The sequence below is a fragment of the Portunus trituberculatus genome, chromosome 14, assembly GCF_017591435.1.
Source record: "Portunus trituberculatus isolate SZX2019 chromosome 14, ASM1759143v1, whole genome shotgun sequence".
NCBI classification, from domain to species: domain Eukaryota; kingdom Metazoa; phylum Arthropoda; class Malacostraca; order Decapoda; family Portunidae; genus Portunus; species Portunus trituberculatus.
In genome coordinates this window covers 8314184-8335755 of record NC_059268.1, presented here as the reverse complement: position 1 = coordinate 8335755, position 21572 = coordinate 8314184, and the positions used below count along the sequence as shown (strand labels likewise).

General features: G+C 36.0%; 1 protein-coding gene across 9 annotated transcripts in view; it reads right to left on the bottom strand.

The window, feature by feature from the left end:
- The window catches only part of LOC123503551 (protein jim lovell-like), a 38141-nt gene that overhangs the window by 15866 nt on the left and 703 nt on the right, over nucleotides 1-21572 (bottom strand). For 2 of the 9 annotated variants that reach the window (XM_045253402.1, XM_045253405.1), the window contains exons 2-4: nucleotides 14852-14924; nucleotides 6877-7210; nucleotides 5823-5984 (exon numbers count right to left, since the gene is read on the bottom strand). In XM_045253402.1, coding sequence (XP_045109337.1) covers nucleotides 5823-5984; nucleotides 6877-7206 — 492 coding nt within the window. In that variant the 5' untranslated portion in view covers nucleotides 7207-7210; nucleotides 14852-14924. Of the gene's footprint in view, nucleotides 1-5822; nucleotides 5985-6876; nucleotides 7211-14851; nucleotides 14925-21053 lie in introns of all 9 variants that reach the window. The other 7 variants (XM_045253406.1, XM_045253407.1, XM_045253404.1 and 4 more) reach the window with 6 other exon arrangements.

Genomic DNA, 21572 nt, shown 5'->3' with positions numbered 1-21572 from the left:
GCATCAAGCAAGACCTGATGCAAACCACATAATCCATTCCTTCACCTTTACCTGACATATGAAATCTGTTTACACACACTCTTAATACTTTCACCATCTATCTGTCGCATACCAGAGGCATTTCTCAAGTAACTCATTTTGACAGCTTGGATCCTTTACCTCTGCCCTTTTATACTGAAAATAAAATTAAATACAGGTAACTTGAAAACACTCCATTCAGTGGCAGTTCATAACTTGATTCAAGGAAATGTATACTTAAAAGTCTCTCTCTCTCTCTCTCTCTCTCTGTCTTGTATTTTCTAGATATTGATTCAATATATATTCACCATTAATACAATATCACAATCTACAGTTTATGGCATTCCAGTACTTTCGATATAAGTAGTACTAGGAAGTGCACACGTGTAAAGCAGAAACATCACCTCTCATGCAAATAACCAGCCTGGCACGATACATACTATTTTTACTGCCAGAAAAAAAAAATTCAGGAGCTTGCCAAAATCCGTTAGCTATGCTACCCATTTCTCTTTCATAAATTTGTTTCTAAACTTGTAATGAAATTCATATACAATAATAAGCATAGCTTATCTAGCTAATAAAACTATACTGTGTAAGGAATGAATATGAACATTTGACAACATGACTTTCCAGTGCTGTCTCGTAGCTCAAGAGTACCTGTTGGTGCAGTAAGGTGACTCAGGTCAGAGATAAGTGACTGACACGTTACTTATTCCCTCACAAGCCATAACCCACAATGGATGCAACATCCAAGTGTTCATGTATTCTTCACAGCCAGAAATAAATATATATTTACAATGTAAATAAGTAATTGTTAGAGGGGAACAAATTATAGAAAAGTCTAATCCTCAGAGAGAGAGAGAGAGAGAGAGAGAGAGAGAGAGAGAGAGAGAGAGAGAGAGAGAGAGAGAGAGAGAGAGAGAGAGAGAGAGAGAGAGAGAGAATGAAGTGAAGCATGAGGAGTGACACTGCTTGATTGTACATTCCACCAAAATGTTAAACTGATAATTGGTCCCGTGGAGACAGGGCAATGTAGTTCACGAGGAATTCCCCTACTCAGCCAATGCCTGAGCGTACTGACAGTAAGACTATGGGTATTCTATTCACTTTGCTGCTTTATTTTGCATATGCTGTTTAATTTTATAAACACAAAAATATAAAAATGTTAATAGGTAAAGAACTAAATTACATAAACATATGTAATGGGAGACAGATCAGAGGTGTTGCAGTTATACTGCATCTGTGGATGAGCTGCCAATGATTCACATGAAAGTTAGTTGAAAACTACAGCACAATGAATTTGAATGAGATATTATCTATGGATTATGAACCAGCATTGTCAACACAGTAGAAATTCTATGTGTGCTTTATTAGATATATCAGTATATATAATTAATACTTGACATTTTGATACCATACACTCCTGGATGAGAAAATTTTTCTAAAATAAATTGCATGCATGCTGATAGCTTATATGTTAAAACAATTTAATAGTAGTCTTGTTCATATACAGTGATTCTACTAATATACATTTGCCATCTCTTGAAGTCTTTCTTCTCATTTAAATATCATGTTTGACCAATAAACAAACTGGAACAAAATCAATGATGTAGTTCATTGAGGAGGAGTATACTTTTAAAAGTCTCCATTATAACTAATTGTTACGCCTTAAAAACCAGGATTATGTTTAATATTATTCTAAATGAAAATCAATGTATGTAAGTATGTGTGTTATATACCTAAGATAGTCTAATGGTCTTGTGACAGTCAGCCATTTCCCTCTAGAGTTCATAATGGCTAATCTTTGGGTAAGACTGAGACCACATACACACCACACATCTGGACAATAAGACCACAATGCCTTGATTTATATTCCATATGTATTTGCTGCTATATGAATAAGGACTATGCATCAAGAGGTTCCTGTTTCCACTCAAACCTAGGCCCCTCAGTTGTCAACAGAGCATATCAACCATTACATTATGGTGTGTTTCACTGTTTGATCTGCTGCAGTCTCTGACGAGACAGCCAGACATTACCCTACGGAGCGAGCTCAGAGCTCATTATTTCCAATCTTTGGATAGGCCTGAGACCAGGCACACACCACACACCAGGACAACAAGGTCACAACTCCTCGATTTACATCCCGTACCTACTCACTGCTAGGTGAATAGGGGTTACACGTGAAAGGAGACACACCCAAATATCTCCTCCCAGCCAGGGAATCGAACCCCAGTCCTCTGGCTTGTGAAGCCAGCGCTGTAACCACTGAGCTACCGGGTGTGTGTGTGTGTGTGTGTGTGTGTGTGTGTGTGTGTGTGTGTGTGTGTGTGTGTGTGTGTGTGTGTGTGTGCTTCATAGACTTTTATGCATGGATACCAACAATTTAGCTAGTAAACTTTTTATAAATAAAGTCATGAGTGAGAAATTTTTAGACCTTTGAGTGATAAGGGTGTAAAGGTAGGTGGCATGAAGACAGAGTAGCACTAGTATATGATGTTTAGGAAAGGAATGAGAATGAGGACTACCTTGTGGAAGTCTGTTCAGAGAAAGGGTCGTTTCTGGCAAACAACTTCTTAGTGCACAAGATGATCCACAGGTACACCTGAAGAAGAAGGGTTACAGAAGAAGAGAAAATGGGATTCATTGGTTATAAAGTTCAATGCATTAAAGATGAATGACTTAAAAAGGGTGAAATGACAGTGAGTTTTGTGAGGTCTGTTTAAAAACTCGGGATCCGTAGCACCAATACGATAGAATCACTAGTATAAGACGTGTCTTTTATTTGTCCATTGCAAACATAATGTAGTTAAAAAGCCACAACATGCACATACTGTTCTTGTATTAAACAATTTATTGATGAAAGGAACACAAGAAGCCACAATTACTTTACATCAGATGCTTGCACTGGAACAAAATTCTTAAATGAGGATTTCGAAAATTAAGGACTTGGTCATGTTAGCTATGTGTATAGAGATATAGAGATAAAAATATAATGGAGAAGTCCATAGCTTCATTCCTCCAACACAAATCATTATCATCATGTATTATCATTATCATTATTTTTATACAATAAGCAAGAGAATTTTTCCATGTGTATATTCTCTATATACTTGGTGGGGATGGGTAAAACAGTTGCATGGGGAAGTCAACTTTCATGTTCATAAAGATAATACAAGTGCTAGAAATATACAATACCATATAAGAAGCATAGTGCAGTAGAGAAACTGAATTGATAAGGATTATTGAATTTTATTGTTGCTTGTCATAGACTCATTCTAGAATGATGGAACATAGTACAATATCTTCTCAACCAATCTGATCACTTATGTAATATTGTGCAACACTGCACCAACTAATCACAATTCAACTAACTAATGGTTGACTACTCAGCTACATCATAATTTTGCATAGTTGAAAAATGGTATTAAAAGGCCAGCAGTTTCTTGATCATCAGTTTTCTTGAACTTTGACCTTAACATCAGCCCAGTTATTAGTGATTATGATTTGATGCATCTCTAAAGAGGAGAAGCATTACAGGTAGAGCTTCAGCATGTGTGAGAGCTTGAATAGTAATATTCAGGGTACAAGAAACTCAGGAACAGCAACAAGCCCACCAAGCTGATGCTGCTAAATGTGCCAGGTAAAAACAATAGAAAGTTGAAGCATACAGGCAAGATAATATCCAAGATGAGTGTGCTAACACAGCTGCTAGATGTAAAGCCTCATATAAACACCCTCCCCTGGGTCAGAGGCCAATCAGCTACAGACCATGAAAAAACTACTGTTCTTTAACTCTGCACTGAAACCATGATTATGCTTTACATGAGGTGTGAAGCTACAAAGCATCTAAGTGAAACACCTAGCACATGCTGTGCAATTGGAGAGGTGAAGCTGAACTTAACAGCCACAACCAGATAATGCTGGCTACCTCTACTACTTTCATACAAAATTAATATTTCTTTAAGTTCATTTCTACTTCTGAGAGCTTAGGGGAGGCTAAAAACTTTAAGGAAAATGTAAATAAAGAGGAAGGCAGAATTTTCAGTAAAATCTCCATCTGATAATACACCCTTTCAAGTTTAATATTGACCAAATTACCTCTAACCAGATGAAATAACAATATTATAACTATACATTTTCTTAAATTATGTCAAAGATGTGACAAATAGAGTTACTGTGATAGGTTAGATTGACCTCTGGGGCTAACCCTATGCTTAAAAGATAGACAAAAATGTGTCACAGCAGACAGGAGTTAATGTCTCACTATGGTAAAAATTTAAGGTCAAACTCCGCATAAGCCCACCATTACACCAGGCATTTCCTTCTCAAAACTTTTCAATAAGGATTAGAAAAAAAAGTTTATAATCACAAAGCACCTCTCCTAACAAAATGGCAATATTCAACATAACTGTCCAGTACCTTAATTTCACGGTTCTTTAAAATGACCTCATCCTATATCAACACTCAAAACTTTTAATGCAATCCAGCCAGTCATTCCCATATTTTCTCTCCAAATAGCAACAATAATAAAATATCTCTGTTCTGATAATTTAATTGAAGCTTTGAAGTGTCTGAGACAAGCTTTACAATTCTTTTTATTGCACATTAAGTTTATCTTTTGACTCAACTTTCATAAAATCAATGTACGTACGTATGTATTATCTTTGTATCACATTCATTAACATACATTTCACAATATATACATTTCTCCCATCAGACTTTACAAGTTCCCTAAAGGACAAAAGATTTCCTGAATGGATGGGAGAAGGCGGGAGCATAATTTATGATTAATGTAGGCAAAGGCTTAAACAATGTGACAATTAAGCTTCCAAATAAAAGAATTCTACTTCTGGAAATATATTGCAGTTGGGGTTATTGTTTTATAATATGAATACTTCAAAGAAATTAAGGCATATCTTTGTTTCTTTTTCTGGACTAATATATATTTTCATTCTGGCCAATGGAACATCACAGATGAACTCTACGCATTTTTCCAAACAGCAGTACTCCTGGATGCCAATGAGGTGGATGTTGGAAGATTTGGGAGGTGCAATGCCACATTTACAACACTCAGCAAGATTGTTCAGGCCTGTGGGTGTGTCTGGGCCCAGATCAGGCTTGGTTGTATGTGGGTTTTATGAAAGATAGGGGGAGGTGCAAAGTGAAGGGAGATTTTTACATTGTTATGTCTATGTAATGTGAAAAGAACACAGGTTTATGAAAGAGACGGAAAGCCATGTATTAACTGTCTTGATGAGTAGCAACCACAGTGATAGTCTGGGGATCGAGTTTGTTAGGAGGACAGCACTGGAATACTTGAGAGAGCAAGGATAGAGAGTAAGACATTTGTAGTGTGAAAAATTGATAAGAAAATGGAAACTTTCTTGTTGTGACTGAGAATCAGAAAATAGACATAATAATGGATGGATATAAATTTGAGGATAGAGCACTGATGGGATACAATTACATTTTAAATATCATAAAACAAATAAATAAGGTCAAAACAGCAAATCAGAAAGGAAATGTCAAGGTAAGCATTCAAAGACTTAGTGAAATAACAAGTCCTTGACAAACATATTAATTTTGTGTTCCACATACAGGAAACTTTCAGTACCTAACATTCATTAGATTTGTTTATATTCACATTTTTTTTCACCCTGGAAAAGAAGAATCATCAACAACATTCCCACATACTGATAATGTTTAAAATAGTTACATACTAATCTGATCCTGACAGGTATTTTGTTATAAATGCTAATGTCACTCCATAAATCATACTGTTAAATTAGGCAGGAACTGACCTTGTGTGCCCGCAGAGACTTGCCCTCACAAGCCAGCGTCACATCAGTGAACGACTCGGACTGCAGCAAGCGGTCAAAGGCTCGTAGCAAGTTTGACTGATGGTTGTTCCACTTGAGGCAGTACTGCTGGTTCGCCATTGCGGACGGGGAGTGAGGAGAATCCTGAGGGAACAACAGTATTTGTCACCAAGATGTGGATAACTTCTGCATGTAACTAACTTGCCATAATCAACAAACATGATTGCATGAACATATACAACATACTGAGTATCCCAGCATCAGCATACAGCAGCAAGTAAAGCAGTGATAGCACAACACTTCTGTGAGAACAATAATGTGTGCTACAAAACAAGCTCCTCTCCACCACTCAGCCCTTGGACCAACCTCTGGAGCACACACTTGGGAGGAACAATGTAAAACAAGCAACAGGTATACACTTCTATAATAGGTCTATACATAAAATCAAATGCATGCAAAATACCATTCAAAATATATATATATAAAAAAATAGATGTAAGTGGTGCAAATATCATTTAACAACTACATGTTCATCACTCCATTACACATAAAGTCTCTTTCCCTACATTTACATATTCCCTTAGTAGATCACATTTTACTTCTTGTGTCATTTCCCTGATAGTTTAAGTATTGCTTTGAAGTTCTTAACACTTACTTATTTTCCTGTTTGTTTTACAAATGAATATTCAAAATGTCAAGTATTTGTGCTAGTTGAAGATTGAAATTAAATTACCAAGTAACATGTAATGTCCATATAAATATATATAGTATATAGAATTAAGCTAAGTTTTCTAACCCATAAATAACACACATGGATGCATCTAAAAGTGCATTCATATTCCCTGCACAGAAGCAAAAGCTCAACAATTGCAATTGCATAAATCAGCCTAGCTCTCAGTGGTCAAAGAAGCGAGGGAGGAAAAGGTGTGTTCCAAGCAGTAAGGTGGCAGTAATAGTAATAATAGTGTGACTCATCAAGCTGGAGTAGCAAAACGCTTATCCCCACAAGTGACTCAGAAGAGCGACACTCACTAACCTTACTATCAATAAGGACATTCTCCACTTTCCATGGAGGAGAAAGCCCGGAGGAGGAAGCGTCTACAGAGGGACACTCAGAGGCTATTGGCTGAGGATCACTAGAGCCGGCCAACAGACAGTCCTCCATTCCCTCAATGTCAGGTTTTGGGATAATGTAACACGAGATACACTTCCGCAAGTGTCTCCTCAGCCTGTCAACTTTTGCACTAACCCTCTGCTTACAGTGAATACAAATCACAACATAATGCTTTTCATCAGTCCAGCGTTTGGTAAAGTGAGACCACACAGAATCGCTCCGCCTCCCAGCTTTACCCTCTCTGATGCTCATGTTCCTTAAGTAGAGAGAGAGAGAGAATGAAAAGTTTTAATTACACACTCCTTGAAGAAAGCACATGCTGTAAGTTATTATTCTAATGCCTTCAAATTCCTGGTTAAAATATTCACAAGAAGAAATTTTAATAAAAAAGCACTACATAGTACCATGTGATAGGATTTTCAAGGCCTAGAACTAATAATGAAGAACAATTTATGCATTGAAAGAAAAAATGCCATAATTAATATTAGTAGTTCCTAAATTTGTTTGCGCTGTCATCTGGTTATCTGAAAAACCGCTTCTTATTAGTAATCAAATAAGACAGAATTATTCACATTCAAATTATTGTATCAAATTCTGGAGGAACTAAAGTTTTCATTATATATATATATATATATATATATATATATATATATATATATATATATATATATATATATATATATATATATATATATATAACTTTAGTCACCCACTCAGATCAGAGACAAAAAATTTTTTTGCCAGAAATAGTACTCTACTTAGTGTTCAAAAGTTAATATGAAGCTAAAAGCAATGAAGACATGTCAGTGCACCTCACTATCATTGTGAAAATATACTAGTATAAGCAAATACTTTACGGCTTCTGTTGTTAATGATTCCTCATATAAATGTCATTGAGCTAAGAAAAGATCAAGATAGAACAGGAAATATGTATAATGAATATACGTGTCTACAGACACAATTTCTTCACTACCAATCAATACATCTACATTTTCTATGAAGACCTATTGTGTGTCCAACACTTCCTTGCAGAAATTTGATCTACGGCATTGTTTTCTGTGTTATGTAAAATAGAAACATTTATGAGAGAGAGAGAGAGAGAGAGAGAGAGAGAGAGAGAGAGAGAGAGAGAGAGAGAGAGAGAGAGAGAGAGAGAGAGAGAGAGAGAGAGAGAGAGAGAGAGAAATTAATCAAGATGTACTAAGGCTTAGAACAGACCTTTATGTACCTCAAAACTTTTCATATCTGCTTATATTGAAACATACAATAAAGGCAGCAATACACAATAAAACCTCCCATAAGTGAGCACATCAGGAGTTCAGCATTTGCCAATTTATCAAAATTCCAGTTTATCTGAAATATCACTAAAAATCATTGGAAACCCATCCTAAATGCTTTAAATTTTAAGTTTTATCCCCTACCTCAGCCTAGAGATCCCCTTTCCATCTTCCTCTGAAGACATGACATCAAGACAGACTGCTATGTCATTTCTGGTTGAAGGTTGGAAGGTTTATCCTTAGCAATATCACCTCCCTCATGTGATCTTGTTTACATTTTCAATTTCTATTTTCTACACAAGTCTCTCATCCCTCTCAAACATAATTCAATTTTCCTTGTAAATTTTTGCTCTTTACTTCTGAAAACTGTACATAATTTATTTGTCATCTTAATGTTATTGTTACTATTATCATCTACTACTTGTCTTCTGTGGTGTTCATCTTTCCTCTAAGTTCTCTTACCCTCTTATCCTTTCTTTTGAACCAAGCTGCTGCAAGTGAGCAAAGGTTGTGTGGGTGCAGCACGTGTCTGCTGGGACGAGGCAGGCAGGCCCAAGTTTGCCAGATTTTGTAATGAAAGTCATGAGAAGTTGCAGATTTTCACTTGCAGTAACATATGTCTTGCTATATACTGCTGCATCCCCTGTAGCCACAATTTACTTAATCTTATATAAAGAATCCAATTTTCATCTCATCAGACCACATTGTAGAGAATAGAGCTTTTAAAAGTCCAATCCATGACTTTCCATCTGACTTGGAACAGGTTTTGATGAGTTTGATTTGCCTTTACTTGGTTTACTAAACATGTTGCTGACCTACATTTATATCAACTGCATTTTTTTCAAATTCCATATATTGCTTCCTTGCCAATTATGGAATCCACTGCAAATATTATATCCACATCTTTAATAAAATGAGGCATTTTAACTAATGTTGGTAAAAAATCTGTTATGGTCTTGCTGTACACTATAGCTATCCTGGTTTTTTTTTCTTTTTTTTTTATTTCAAGTACAGAACATGGTATTGGGACGGCTTGCTTTTCTTATGGCTCAGTAGTAATCTCATGATATAGTAAAAATTCTATGCATATGTGAACAACATGAAATTCAGAAAATCATGAATATAGTTAAAAAAAAATAATAAAAATAAAAGAAAATAGTTAAGACTTGAAAAATAAATGAGGACAGAGAATAAAGACCAGTGTAGTATATGAGTATAAATATCTGGTGCAAGAATGTGATATTTACGGAATCAAAACTTGAGCAAGGCAACAAGATGACAGACAGAAACGAGTGTAAAAATGTAAAACACCAATAACCAAGATTTCATTAGAGCTGACAATACTATCAACACATGGAAAAATTTCAGGTGATGAGATGAGACGAGTGGAACACTGGAGAAGAACACTAAAAAAGTCCTGGAAACTCATAAAAAAAAAAAAAAAAAAAAAAAAAAAAAACATCCCCAGACAATCCTTTTACCTAACATAATCTTAACCTCTCAATATTCTGACTATCCACTGATTGTAATCCTTTTGCAACACCAGTACCTACATTATTCTCAAACTTATTTAATGCATTTTTTCAGGCCCCAAATCCTGTTTGGGCAGTGCACATTACAATATATCCCTTCTTTCTACACAAAAAGGCATAGCTATCAAACTTCTAATGAATATCTCCAAAACAATAAGACAATCATCATACTTTACTCTATACCAGATGTACTTAAAAACATTTTTAATTCACATTGATATCTTTACAAGGAAATAAAATTTCACTTGTTCCATTTATTAACAATTACTTCACTTTACACACATTATCAACCATATCAGTTAAACATCTCAAGTACACATCCTGTACACTAGCAGCAGACATGTAACTCTTCATTTTATGAGAGAGAGAGAGAGAGAGAGAGAGAGAGAGAGAGAGAGAGAGAGAGAGAGAGAGAGAGAGAGAGAGAGAGAGAGAGAGAGAGAGAGAGAGAGAGAGAGAGAGAGAGAGAGAGAGAGAGAGAGAGAGAGAGAGAGAGAGAGAGAGAGAGAGAGAGAGAGAGAGAGAGAGAGAGAGAGAGAGAGAGAGAGAGAGAGAGAGAGAGAGAGAGAGAGAGAGAGAGAGAGAGAGAGAGAGAGAGAGAGAGAGAGAGAGAAATTTTTTGAGTTATAATCTGTCAACAGGGATTGATTATTCATATTCATAAAATGTCTAAATGAGAGGTAGCTCTGAGAAATGGATAGCATCTGTATAGGAACTTTCCCCTCTTATTTCCAAGATACAAAAGTCATATTCATACATACATTAGGAACTCAATACATTCCTTCTCTTACACTATGTACTGCTCTCTCTCTCTCTCTCTCTCTCTCTCTCTCTGTAATGATAAATGAGGACACAATAACAAGCCTCACTCATTAACTTTAGCTCTGATAACAATTTTGATCAAGTACAGCACCAGTGAAGAGAGATAACACACCACCTGATTAAATTAGGACATTTTCCTAGTAGTCAGTACAAGATGGGACACATCATTAGAAAGCCAGAGTGTCCAGTTATAAATGCCTTGAAGTATCAAGCATCCATGTGTGTGTGTGTGTGTGTGTGTGTGTGTGTGTGTGTGTGTGTGTGTGTGTGTGTGTGTGTGTGTGTGTGTGTGTGTGTGTGTGTGTGTGTATTTACCTAGTTGTTGTTTTACAGGGCCTAGACTTTATGATCATGTGGCCCCGTCTCCATATCTACACTTATCCAATTTTTCTTTAAAACTATGCACACTCGTTGCTGACACCACTTCTTCATTCAAACTGTTCCACGTCTCAACACATCTTTGTGTGTGTAAGGGAAAAGAGCCATGCTTATATTACCTTTCTCCATAACAACTGCTGTCCTGCTTGGTTTTTAATGCAATAATTTTCCTTACACTTCAGATTTCACAGGATTCTGAATGAAAGAGGTAATTTTTCCTTTTCCCTGCACATTAAAAACAATATATATGCATGTAATAAAAGGGAGATTTTAATGCTATGGTTGGCAAATGGAATATTGAATATGTTAAGAGTTTGGAGAAAGGATGGAAAATAAAACTAAATAATTAATACAGGAAGCCCTCGCTATAACGAACCAATTGGGGGGAAAGGCCTAATGTTATAACCGAAAGTTTGTTGTATCCAAGGGTCGGTAATCCATCTTTTATAACGACCTAAATTCGCTATATCAGATAAGTCGTTCGGTCATGTGTCAGGCGTCAGCAAGGTAAAATAATATGACAAGCGCAGCAGAGTGTATACAACAAATGCTGGGTGTAGACTGAGGCAGTGAGCCATGCGGGGCTGCAGGGCCACGAGGCTGTGTGAAGCTAACTGCTCCTCACTCGCCAAACTGAGTTTGCTACTTACTGAATCGAATTCGCTATACCAAGAGGATTGTTTGGCCAGAATAATGCAGTAGTTATATTCGAAAATTGTTATATAGAGGTTCGGGATAGCGAGGGTTTACTGTATTCAGAATTCCATAGAAAGAAATGACAGAAGTTGTAAAATGAATCTTTGAAATATGGGAGAAAAATTCCTAGCTTTACATGAATCAATCGATCAATAAATAAGTAGCTACGTACAGTACACAATATTCTGAAAAGGATATTTCATAAAAATGTAGCAAGTGATCACTGAATGGCATAATCTGAAAAAAAGTTCTCAATTTTAGAGAAAAGAGAGATGCAACTCATAAACTCATGTACGTAGTTAGATACCACAGGACAAAATATAGCTTTCTCCAACTCCTTAAAAAAAAAGATGGAAACTGTTATTCAACAATTTCTTATCTTGAGGCAGAAATCACATAAAAAAACTTTGCATATATATTAACAAATACCACCAACAACATGAGATGCAGACACCTTTGTCCTCAACACATGAAGCAAAGAAGATTCCAAGTGAAGAAGATGCCTACAAAAGGAGCTGACCAATAACCCAATCTTCATTTTTCTATTAACATTTTAGCAATTTACCTACTTGTCTCCTGTGGTATTGGCCTTGGGGAAGATATTAGTGCTAGTGTTAAAAACACACACACACACACACACACACACACACACACACACACACACACACACACACACACACACAATGGTAAATTACACACAAAAAAAAAGTTGATAAATTAAAGGTTGGAGATTATATATATATGAAGATACAAGTGTCATTGTTGAAAAATTGAATGAAAATTTCTGCAAAGTATTCACAGAAGAAACACAATTCAATCGACGGATGTTACCTGTGACAAGATGGATGCAAGAAATTATAGTAACAAAGAGTGACATTGCAAAAGTTTTGAGTCAATTAGATGTTAACAAGGCAATGGGACCTGATGGTGTGTCTGGAAGAATGTTAAAAGAATGTCAAGAGCAGTTGCTAGATCCAATTTTAGATTTAACAAGAACATCTATCAACACGGGACAGGTGCCAGTAGAATGGAAAAGGGCAAATGTAGTACCAATCTACAAAAGTGGATGTCACATGGAACCATTGAATTATAGACCTGTTTCTTTGACCAGCATTATGTGTAAGATATGTGAAGAAGTGATCAAAAGCAAGTGGTGTGAGTTCCTGGAAAACAAAGAAATACTAAGTGAGAAACAGTTTGGCTTTAGAAAAGGGAAATCGTGTGTATCAAATTTGCTATGTTTCTACTCAAGAGTGGTCGATATTTTACAAGAGAGGGATGGATGGGTTGATTGTGTATACCTAGACTTAAAAAAAAAGCATTTGATAAAGTACCACATAACAGATTGATGTGGAAGTTAAGTAGCATCGGAGGAATAAGGGGAAATCTGATGGAGTGGATGAGAAATTATTTGATAGGTAGAGAAATGAGGACGGTAGTGAAGGGAGTGAAGTCAGAGTGGAGGAAGGTAACCAGTGGAGTTCCCCAAGGTTCGGTGCTTGGTCCCATCATGTTCCTGATCTATATAAATGACATGCCAGAGGGAGTGAGAAGTTATATGAATATGTTTGCAGATGATGCAAAGATTATGAGGAGAGTGAGGAATATGCATGACTGTAATATACTGCAGAAGGACTTGGACAAAATATATGAATGGAGCAGGACGTGGCAAATGGAATTCAATACCAACAAAAGCTGTGTAATGAGAATGGGTAGAAGTAAATATAGACCATATAAAGACTACCAGCTGGGGGGAAGACTGTAATTGAAGTCAGTGAAGAAAAAGACTTGGGAGTGACTGTACAGAGTAATCTGTCTCCAGAAAAGCACATTAATAGAATATTTGGAAAACGTACAGCATGCTCCAAAGTATAGGATGGGCATTTAATTACCTGGACGGGAACATGATAAAGAAAATATTGACCACCCTGATTAGGCCACAGTTGGAATATGCATCAGTAATTTGGTCACCATACATGAAGAAACATGTCAAGAAACTGGAAAGAGTACAGAGGTTAGCAACAAGAATGATACCAGACTTTAAGGAGGTACCGTATGAGGAGAGGTTAAATAGGCTGGAATTAAGCATGTTGGAAGAAAGAAGAGTCAGAGGGGGATATGATAACAATGTTCAAAATAGTACATGGAGTGGACATATTGGATAGGGAGAGCCTGATCACGATGGCATCCAGTAATTACCTAAGAGGACACCCAAAGAAAATACTGAAGGACTCCTGCACGAGCGACATCAAGAAGTATAGCTTCCCGTATCGGAGCATTGATGCATGGAACAAACTGAGCGTGGATGTGGTGTGTGCAGCGAGTGTCAGTCAAATGAAGGAAAAATTGGACAAGTGTGGACAAAGAGACAGGATATAGAGAGCTACGGCTTGGGCCCTGTAATCAAAAATAGGTAAATACAAATAGGTAAACACACACACACACACACAAACACCTGTCAAAGTCTATAAAGGGATACCATGAACAATATTTATCTAGCTGTCAATATACTACACTAAGAATCTCTACAATGGAGGTAGCTAACACACAACATCATAAGTCTCTCACTGTGGAAATAATAAAAAGGTGGGGCTCCCAGTTCTCTCATCTCTTATGACGCACATGAAATTTGCTGGTAGTATTCACCCATCCCAGTTGAAGAGTGCACCACAGGCCCTTACCCACTACCATAGGAAGATAAAGGACTACATACAGAGTCATATTAAACTGACAAATCTTAAACACTTAGGCAAGCTTTAGTAGACAAAGGGACGTCCTTCAAATCAGAACTAAAGGTAGTTTTGATCTTATTAGCTAAATAAAGAAAATAATAAATAATGAGCATGTAACAAGATTCCTGCAGTTTCTATGCAAGCAGTACAGCAGCTATAAGTTTACATACAGACACAGGCAAAATAAACATTGAAAAGAAAGTCAGGCATGGAAATAGAATATCAAAAACTATATGAATACATCAATTAGATAAGTAATTTAGAAAACTTAATAAACAACTAAATAAATGATGAGGAACATCCCTAAACAATCTAGGATTTGCAGAGATCTTGATGCCAGAGTCAGCCATTTAAAACTACAAGTGCTCACTGACCTCAATAGATAGTCATTAAATGAATAATGAATAACTTAACATTAATGCACAAAGCCATAAACAAAAAGTGAGATTGTCAAAGTTACCCCAGCTGCTTCACATTCTTAAGATCCCAGATATGAGTGGTGTGTCACCCCTTCCCCATGGTGCTCCACTTGACTGAAATAACCATCAAAGTTCAAGTTAATGTGTGGAATTTGCTTGTATGAGTCACTCAGAAACATTACAGTGGGAGATATAACAGCCTGGGCTGATTCTGGAGAGAGAGAGAGAGAGAGAGAGAGAGAGAGAGAGAGAGAGAGAGAGAGAGAGAGAGAGAGAGAGAGAGAGAGAGAGAGAGATATATATATATATATATATATATATATATATATATATATATATATATATATATATATATATATATATATATATATATATATATATATATATATATATATATATATATATATATATATATATATATATATATATATATATATATATATATATATATATACACAATGAAAATACTAATGTAAATTGTTTAAATGTTTAAAAACATCACATACATATAAGAATTACCTAAATAGTTTTGAATATTGGAGGAAGATGTAGGAATGTATGTGTACAAGTAATATTAATTTCTTTTTAAGATAAAACCATTTTTCTTTTGAAAGACATTCTTGAGTTTTGCTTTGATTTCTTAATATTCATTTTTCAAAAGTAGAAAAAGGTGAGTTTCATATAAAAGTATTAAATAAAACATGGGCATTTCCATATGCATTTGAGGCATCACTTATTAGGTTTGTTCTCGGTAAGTTGTCAAAAGAGAGTTTTGCCAGTGTAGAGTAGATTAGCCTGAGAGCATGTACAGTACATACATACTTCTAATGTGAACTTCACATTAGAAGTATGTATGTACTGTGATGAGTAAATTATTGAAAGTTAGTATTCTGAGCACATATAATCATGAATTCACCAACTGTAATTTTTTTTTTATATACAACTGGTGAGTTTCAGTTCATGAACACACAACTTATGGTACGTATTCTAAACTGTAATGAGTGCTCGTGGCTCTCATGGAGTCCCTACTATATTGTCTGTAACTGTGCTCCTATGCTGGAATTTTGTCTAGATTCAACTTCATTGTAAGAAAGACGAGTTTAGCTGTAACTTCAAGCTACTGACCTACAAATTTTAATTTCCTCTTTCAAAGACTGAGTTGATCCTTAACACAAAGGTTCTGAGTCTGAAGCATGTATCTGCTCACAACCTTCTTTTCATAATGGTAATCTTCAACTATTCACTAAATCTTGGTTATCCTCTTAGGGATTTTGGTGAACCTTTGTTACTGCCTCTGGCAAACATCTTTGATAATCAAACTTCTCTTGTTTGCACATTTAGCTACCTAAAAATTCTCCTTCTGGCCATTCTATCACTGCAGTAGTAGATGGGTACTGCTCTTTTATACATATAAGCAGTGCTGTTCCACTGGACCAGTCCAGTCACCCATTCTCTTCCTACAATTCATAAATATTCCCACTCTTCTAGTCTTCTCCATTAATGACAACCCTCCAATCCTCAAAGCAATGTCAGGTGTCCAACACAGAAAGAATTAAATAATTCATAAAAAAAAACTACAAAATGTTAAATCTATGATCTTTTTACAATCTATGATTGGGGTAAAAGAAACCGTGTGTTGTTCAATGACCTAAAAACTTATTGTCTTCATCTATCCACTCAATGCAACTAAAACCATCCTCTTCAGTCATCTCGGTCAAACATGTGTTTCTATCATCTGTATTTATCATTCAACTTCCTAACTGTTCCCTAAACTATCATCCTTCCAACCTCTAACAGTTCTACTTGGCCCTCCCCTACCTATACTTTGTTGTTCAGGTTAAAAGTGCAGGATTTTCTGAAAACTATATCATAACATAATTACAAAAAAAAATGATAGTAATAATAATAAGTAAATAATTAAAAACAAATAATGCTGACACTACACATTTCAATGATTATGAGAGAGAGAGAGAGAGAGAGAGAGAGAGAGAGAGAGAGAGAGAGAGAGAGAGAGAGAGAGAGAGAGAGAGAGAGAGAGAGAGAGAGAGAGAAATCAAAATTGTGAAAAATAGAGTGGTTCAAAATACTAATTACAATCAAATAATTTGATGAAGAAAAAAATTCAAAATACTAATTATAATTAAATAATTTGAAAAAAAAGGAAAAAAAAAAAGCATAGCTATTTGATAATAGCTACTGATGACAGTGAAATTAAAACTAGTAAATATCTGACTCCATTACATGCAGTTTCACAGGCTAAATATCAAAATATGATGGCATAATGCATACCTACTATTTCATAATACTGAAGCAAATAGACATTTTCTCTACTAAACAAATCAAATCAAGATAACCATTTTTATTAACTAACCTTGACACACAAAAGCAGGACACGTACGTAGTTTTTTGAGTTACCATAATAATGAAACAAAAAGACACCAGTAAAAAACCAAAACAAAGATATACAAATCTTATAAACTAAACATGAAATATGAATTTTCATAGTGAAATGTAAAGGAATCTAACCCACTCAATAAGTCATACCATAATAAATTGTTGTATCAATCAAAATCAATCATGAAGACTGAGTTTTCAAAATGTATTTAAAGAAAAAATGATTGGTTGAAGGAAATACTTTCACTAGTTTCACTCAGAAAAATGGATCAATGGTGTAGTTTAGCACTGGTGTAACGACCAATAGTTGTTATGGAAGTTATTTCATGGAGCACTTTTAAGCAATTAATTTTAGGCAGATGGCTTCCAGCCCCTCCCCCTTGTCTCTACATGTCCTGCTGAGGGAGATGCTTCCTGATTTGAGAGAAATTTTTTCTTACTTCCACTTACACAGATAATACGTCTTTTGTCCACAGGAGTAGTACTGGACTCATGTATACCGAGCCTTAACTCACACAGGGTGGAATAAAAAGCTTTCTGTCTCATCTGCTTCTAAAAGAAGAATATCTCACTTATCACTGCAATGTCATCAACTCCTAAAAGACAGTCCTGAATGTCTCACTTATCACTGCAATGTCATCAACTCCTAAAAGACAACCCTGAATGTCTCGCTTTTCACTGCAATGTCGTCAACTCCTAAAAGACAACCCTGAATGTCTCTCTTATCTCTGCAATGTCGTCAACTCCTAAAAGTTAGTCCTGAATGTCTTGCTCATTACTGTACAATGTTATCCTTCTTACTATCTTCTACCACTCTGTCCAATCTTAATGGTAGTTCTGCTGAACCTGCACACTGCATGTTTCCTGACTCCTGCAGCATCATTGGCCAAGACTTTAAATATTCTTCAGGAAAAGCATTTCTACAAAAATAATTATAGGATGCTCTACTCATCACCACTGTATGACACAGCTACTCTATAGAGTCAGGGTAAGAGGTATCTAATATAAGCTGATACAAACATTTATATGACACCATACAACTAACTCTATTTTTTCATTTACCTAATTATTTTTCTAAGTATTTACTTACTTATTGACAGTTGACTTATTCTTAAGATAATTTTTTTGAAATTATGGGGCATATTTATTTTCATCAACATATTTCTTTTGGCAAAGCACTTACTTTGAAGATAGCATTCTTATACAAACATCTATACATCTTCAGGCATCTTAGGAAGCGACAACTAATTTGCTGATCATACTCTTCAGAGTATAAACATAAACAACAGCTGGGAATGTGATAGCTAAATTTTTCTAATTAGCTATGATATTTTTACTTAATTAATCAAATGCACTGCACTAAATACATTGCAAAGATGACACTATATTAACAGTAGCTGTTCATAAAAAACATTTCACTTGCATGAAATTTGTCCAATCTTGGTGCTGTAATTTGCTAGTACGTACCTACCTAATGACTGGCTTCAATACATATAAAGATTTAAGAATTGAAGTGATGCTCTTTCCTGTAGCAGCTGTACACATTGCTGTATTTGAAAGGACTGACAAAGTTTGGTAAACAAGTAGTGTCATAGATAGTAGTGTATATATGCCATGGAATGTATCATTGGGTGATAATATTAAGTTGTAAATCTTTACACATGTATCAACGTCAAAAAGGCCCCATTCTTCAGATATGGAAGGGAAGTGTGACACAAGTAGGTATGAGAGCCATTACATGGGTGTGCAGCAGCCTGCAACCATGACAGAGATAGTAATCCTCAAAACAGCAAGATTTTGGAAAGAGAGAGAGAGAGAGAGAGAGAGAGAGAGAGAGAGAGAGAGAGAGAGAGAGAGAGAGAGAGAGAGAGAGAGAGAGAGAGAGAGAGAGAGAGAGAGAGAGAGAGAGAGAGAGAGAGAGAGAGAGAGAGAGAGAGAGAGAGAGAGAGAGAGAGAGAGAGAGAGAGAGAGAGAGAGAGAGAGAGAGAGAGAGAGAGAGAGAGAGAGAGAGTAATAATACAACAGAAATCCAGTGAAGCAGCAATCCACCAAACCAATGAGGGGAATACAGTCAATGGTCTGAATGCTTGTACAACAGTTGGTGTGGAAGAGTTTGTGAAAATCCCCTTGATTTTCAGACACTGTTTTGAAGGAAAATTATACAAAATAGAAAGTATGTTTTTTTTTAAGCCTAAATTGTATAAATGCCATACAATTTTCTTACTTTCACTAGCAACTTATTATTTGCAGATTTAACAGCAAAACACTTGGTGTGTAAAAGTGTACAAGAAACCCACTGCTCATGAAAAGCCTTACTTAGAAAGGAATTAAAAAAGGAAAAATCAAGGAAACTATGTAAATACATAATTGACCACAGGTCTCCCAGAATGAAAACAATCTAATTAGAAATAAATAATAAGAAAAAATAAAAAATCTCCAGTCACAGAAAATACATTCACTGTACCCAAATGAGTAATAAAATAGAATACACCCACAGCCCGCTGTCATGCTGAGCCACCTTGTGAGCTGTTATAGTTCTGGGTGGGTCATTGAAGGAATTGGATGAGATATACAGCTCTCTAAATGATGTAATACACTGTCCTGACATATCATATACTAACACAAGGACACTGCTATACATGGTGAGAATATATGCTGTGATACATATAGAAGTCTGATGCATCACACCTACATACACCTTTAGGGAAATTTGAGAAAAAAAATTATACATATATATATATATATTATATATATATATATATATATATATATATATATATATATATATATATATATATATATATATCTCCTCATACTAGAATTACTAATTAACATTTTTCTTTCTTTGAACCAATTTCCATTAACAATATTATAAGGATCAAATTTTAACAATAACAGTCACAAGAAAACTGCATGACAGCAGTTCTGTATGCAAGTTCCTCACAGGGTAGTGCAGTCAAAAGCTACCTTCTCTGAGGCTACATTGGGTTAGGGTTTGTTTCTCAGTCCAAACACCCTCAATCCCAGACTTGTTAAAATTTTGAATATGAAGGAAGGAGGGAAGGTGAACCCATAGATTAAATTTTCCTGCCAAGTTCCTTGTCAAGCCAAATCAAGAAATACCAGGAAAAATACCAATATTAATTTCTAAAAATTACTTAACAAACTTATTTTCCCCAAGGTATAGCACCTGGTATCACTCACACAAAATTAAATACCCAACAGTTGCCATACAGGAAAAGAAGGGAGATAAGGAAGATAATAGGCCACCTACAGCCACAAGTGTTAGAGTAACATAGAGGTAAAGTAATTAGGTGGCTGGGTAATTAGAGGATTTGTGCCACTGTACTGCAAGGCTAGAGGAAGCAAATGTAACTCCTGGAAACAAACCACATCTTTACAACTAAAACTTAGTCACAACCACAACATGGCAGGGACACAATGAGGCACTACACTGCACCACACCTCAGAATGACATGGCTCCCAAGAAACATCAACAACTATAACTCAAATTATTTTTCAAAACCACCAAAAATCAAAGCAAATTTACTTCAAGGAGAAAACTTTACCTAGTCTTCTGCTGACCCTGCACTGAACACACACTATATCATACACCTACTGCATCAAATAACCACCATAGAAATATACTTAATAACAACCACCATCATAAAATGTCACAAAAACACTTTCCCAAAAGGAAGCAACACTTAACAAGAATTCATGAGACAATCATTCCAGAAGCATGTAATAATACAACCCCATAAAATACAAACTGGATACCCTATATGCAGCAATGAAGAGAAGCAATGCGGCTCACTTCACCTTCCACAAACTGTGACAATTACTCACCTACAAGAGGCAATTCTCAGTCTGTCCTTCGAAAACCATCCTCCACAAAGCACCACAGAATGACACACGGGACTCATCAGGTGACACACATCCACACAGCCACACAACACACACAAACACTCAGGCGGTGAATGCACAAACACAAGTCCATCGCGTCCACAACCACAATCACAACCGCTCCTCGCACACCACACCGTACACACACCATAGTAGGAACTTTGCTTTTCTCTTCATTTTTCTTTCAAATAGCCCCGTTCGTAGTGAGTAAAGCTAGCACAGAGACAAGCAGTGTCACGGGGTGTTTGCCTCACTCCGGGGACACTCGGCTCAGGTCCCGCTGTGGCCACACGCGAGGGTTTAACAAGTTGTGGAGTTCGGGAGTGAGCGAGGAATCCACACACAGGTGACAAATTCCAGGTGATAGGAAGCGGTCAGGACACCACGCTCTCGTTCACGTTCCACTTATAAACACGAAATGACAGCACTGACAGACACGAAATAATAAGTAACGAGTAAATG